Source organism: Columba livia, unplaced genomic scaffold, assembly GCF_036013475.1.
Source record: "Columba livia isolate bColLiv1 breed racing homer unplaced genomic scaffold, bColLiv1.pat.W.v2 Scaffold_140, whole genome shotgun sequence".
Taxonomy (NCBI): domain Eukaryota; kingdom Metazoa; phylum Chordata; class Aves; order Columbiformes; family Columbidae; genus Columba; species Columba livia.
Genome location: NW_027043036.1, coordinates 377,940 through 381,554, shown reverse-complemented (window position 1 = coordinate 381,554; position 3,615 = coordinate 377,940). Strand labels below are relative to the sequence as shown.

At 53.7% G+C, this 3,615-nt stretch overlaps 1 protein-coding gene across 1 annotated transcript; it reads left to right on the top strand.

Moving 5' to 3' along the window:
- The first annotated feature begins 1,622 nt into the window (after window positions 1-1,622).
- On the top strand, window positions 1,623-2,896 carry LOC135577804 (olfactory receptor 14A16-like). Its single transcript, XM_065047925.1, has one exon. The coding sequence runs from the start codon at window positions 1,623-1,625 to the stop codon at window positions 2,553-2,555; it is 933 nt and encodes a 310-aa protein (XP_064903997.1). The 3' UTR covers window positions 2,556-2,896.
- Window positions 2,897-3,615: the final 719 nt, after the last annotated feature.

Genomic DNA, 3,615 nt, shown 5'->3' with positions numbered 1-3,615 from the left:
GTCAGCCTTAGTCTGACCTGTCCTGTTTTCCAGCCTGCAGACAGGAAGATGCCCCCAGGCAGTGCCCTGTGAACAGGCAGGATCTGTAGGGCCGGGGGGAGGGCACAGAGGGTGGGATGGTCTGTGAGCACTGACAGGGAAGAGACATGGACAGGGAAACACCTCCCAGGGGAGAATCTCCAGGCAGCAGGGAAATGATCAGAAATGAGAGGAAACCAAACCCGGAATGGTTATGGGAGGGAGAACAGAGAAAAGTCCTGTGATCCCCTGCAGTGCAGATCCCTCCTGTGAGCAGCCCCCTGGCCTCCTGTCCCACCCAGCAAAGCCTCTGCCCTCAGGGCCAGGGGCTCCAAGGCATGAAGCAGCTCCTGTGCAGCCAGAGCTCCAGTTCCTCTGCAGAGCACAGGGGCTGAGAGCAGCTGCCCGGCAGTGTTGGTGTCTGGGAGGTGCTGCACAGCTGGGGAAGGGTGACGCTGTCTGAGTGCCCGGCTGCCTCTGCCCTGGCCTCTCTCACACCCACCCTCACCGCATTTTCCTTCTTGCTCCCCTGCTCTGGGTCACTGCTGTTGGGATCTTGTCCTTGCTGTCAGGCTCTCTGGGGATGGCAGTTTCAGCTGCAGAGTCACAGCCTGAGCTTGTGGGTCCTTTCCTGCAGGTGTGTCCATGGGCACACGTGTCCCAGCTTTGCTCTGACCTGTGGGGTGTGGGCAATGCAGTCTGTGGGGCTGGGGACTGAGCTGAGTCTTCCTCAATCAAATGCCATCATCAGGACACTTGGATATCTCCCTGGGTTTCCTTCCAAGCTGTGAGCTTCCCTTCATGATGTAAACCTTTCCTACAGCATCTGTGTGTCATCTGAAAGCCCCACGGAAAAGCAAAGATTCTACAACAGATAAAATGCTGTTTGGTTTGTGAAATGAGACGTGTCTGTCCTGTGCTAAATGTGGGGTGCTGAGACCTTTGGAAAGGGTGAGACCTGTCATGTTCTGAGGTGGATCCCTCTGCTCTCAGCAGTGCCTGGTGGCTTTTCAGGGTAACATGGGAGTGTGATCAGTCCCCATCTCAGAAAGGTGCCAGCCCAGGGCAGCTGGAGCAGGACAGAGGGACAGAGCAGCTGCCCTCACTCTGCACTGACCCACAGGCACCCTCTGGTCTCGCAGGACTCGCTCTGTTCTCCCTGAGTGCAGCAGAAATGCTGCGGGTTTCTGACACACAACAACACTCTGCAGTGAATATGGAGGGAGGTGTAAAAAAATCTGGAAAGCCCAAACTACCTTCACCATCTCTGTTCCCTATCACTGGGAAAGCAAGTGCTGACAGCCCTTCTGTATTAGCAGAACCAGGACAGTCCCCATGGTTCCTGTGGCCCCACTTCTGCAGAGCTGGGCTGACTTAACGTGAGCCCATGGGCAGAGGCCCTGCTCTTGGTTGCACATTTTCCAGCCCCAAGCAGGGCTGCAGCCACAGTGCTGGAGAAAGTTCTCCTAGGAAAAGAAAAGGATGTCCGTGTGTGACAGGGGAGGGTCTATGGGACTTGGTTTCATTTTTGTCGCAGAACTCTTCCCTGGCTTCTCACTGTCTTTTTTTTCCTCATGACAGCGCCCCATGCTCAGGAAAAGCAAATGTCCAACAGCAGCTCTATCACCCAGTTCCTCCTCCTGCCGTTCACAGACACACGGGAGCTGCAGCTCTTGCACTTCTGGCTCTTCCTGGGCATCTACCTGGCTGCCCTCCTGGGCAACGGCCTCATCATCACCACCATAGCCTGGGACCAGCACCTCCACACCCCCATGTACTTCTTCCTGCTCAACCTCGCCCTCCTCGACCTGGGCTGCATCTCCACCACTGTCCCCAAGTCCATGGCCAATTCCCTCTGGGATTCCAGGGCCATCTCATACTTGGGATGTGCGACACAGCTCTTTTTGTTTCTCTTCTTGATTACAGCAGAGTTTTATCTCCTCACCGTCATGTCGTACGACCGCTACGTTGCCATCTGCAAACCCCTGCACTACGGGACCCTCCTGGGCAGCAGAGCTTGTGTCCACATGGCAGCAGCTGCCTGGGCCACTGGGTTTCTCAATGCTCTGCTGCACACGGCCAATACATTTTCACTGCCCCTGTGCAAGGGCAATGCCCTGGGTCAGTTCTTCTGTGAAATCCCCCAGATCCTCAAGCTCTCCTGCTCACACTCCTACCTCAGGGAACTTGGGCTTATTGTGATCAGTGCCTGTTTAGGTTTTACGTGTTTTGTGTTCATTGTGGTGTCCTATGTGCAGATCTTGAGGGCCGTGCTGAGGATCCCCTCTGAGCAGGGACGGCACAAAGCCTTTTCCACCTGCCTCCCTCACCTGGCCGTGGTCTCCCTGTTCCTCAGCACTGGTGTGTTTGCCTACCTGAAGCCCCCCTCCATTTCTTCCCCATCCCTGGACATGGTGGTGTCTCTTCTGTACTCGGTGGTGCCTCCAGCAGTGAACCCCCTCATCTACAGCATGAGGAACCAGGAGCTCAAGGATGCCTTGTGGAAACTCATATCTTACAATTTCCTAAAGCATTAAACTGCCCATCTGCTTCTACATTGGAGTTTTAGGGTAACTAATTACAGGCCCAGCTTGTCATCTGGATTTTCTGTTGTTGTTGGTAGTTTTTTTTATTGTTCTAATGTTGTCATCCCATTTCTTAATTCACTGTCTGCTTTTCTGTTATAACCACTGGCTGTGTAAATGAGGAGCTGTGCTCTCCTTGTCTCTAAATAAAATAAAGGGTTCTTTAGTGACTTATTTTTCACTATATCCTTCCTGCAAGGCCTTTTGGAGCTTCAGGGACAGTTCTTGTGATGGCTGAAGGGTAAAAGAGTCCATCCTGGCAGCCCTGCCAGGGAGCAGCAGCGCTTGTTCTTCCAGAGCTGTTCTGGTTCCACTCCCACACTCTCCTTCTCATCCCTGGGGTTGGTGCAAGGCCTGAGTGCTCTGGCAGCTTGGTCACCGTCCTGCTGTGTGTCAGTGCTGTGAGCGCAGGCAGGGACAGGCAATGGGCACTGCTGTGACAGAGCTGGCCCCAGAACAGCCTTTCCAGATAGAAAGGTGATCTCCTTAGGGCAGAGAATGAAGGTTTAGTTCTTATTACAAAGATTCTCTCAAGAACATGCCCAAGAAAGTGACCTATATATGAAACCTCATTATACAGCTGAGCAGTGTGTGTGTGCAGGGCTGGCACACAGCAGTGTCCTCTCACAGCCAGGCTCCTGCCAGAGACCTGCAGGACCAGCAGAGCAGGGGCTGGGCTGTGCCCCTGTGCGCTGGACACCCCATCAAATCTGCCCCAATCATCATGGACTAATCCCTCACAGCCTTCATTTCCAGCCCGGACCTCTCGCCCCAGTTCAGAGAGGTTCTTTGTCCTTACCTGTAAAGACACTGAATGAGTAGGTCAGATGTCCATGTTTGCATTGTACAGATGAGATGTGGGTGTGAACATCATGTATGTGAGGTGAGATGAACCGAAGTGAGCGCCAATGCTGTCAGATATTCAGGGGTGCCATTTTGCACCTGGGACACGTCAACCCTGTCTGTACATACAGACTGGGAGATGAGATGCTGCAGAGCAGCTCTGCAGAGA

Excerpts from the sequence above, each read along its gene's own strand:
- LOC135577804 (XM_065047925.1), top strand. The coding sequence starts at position 1,623 with ATGTCCAACAGCAGCTCTATCACCCAGTTCCTCCTCCTGCCGTTCACA.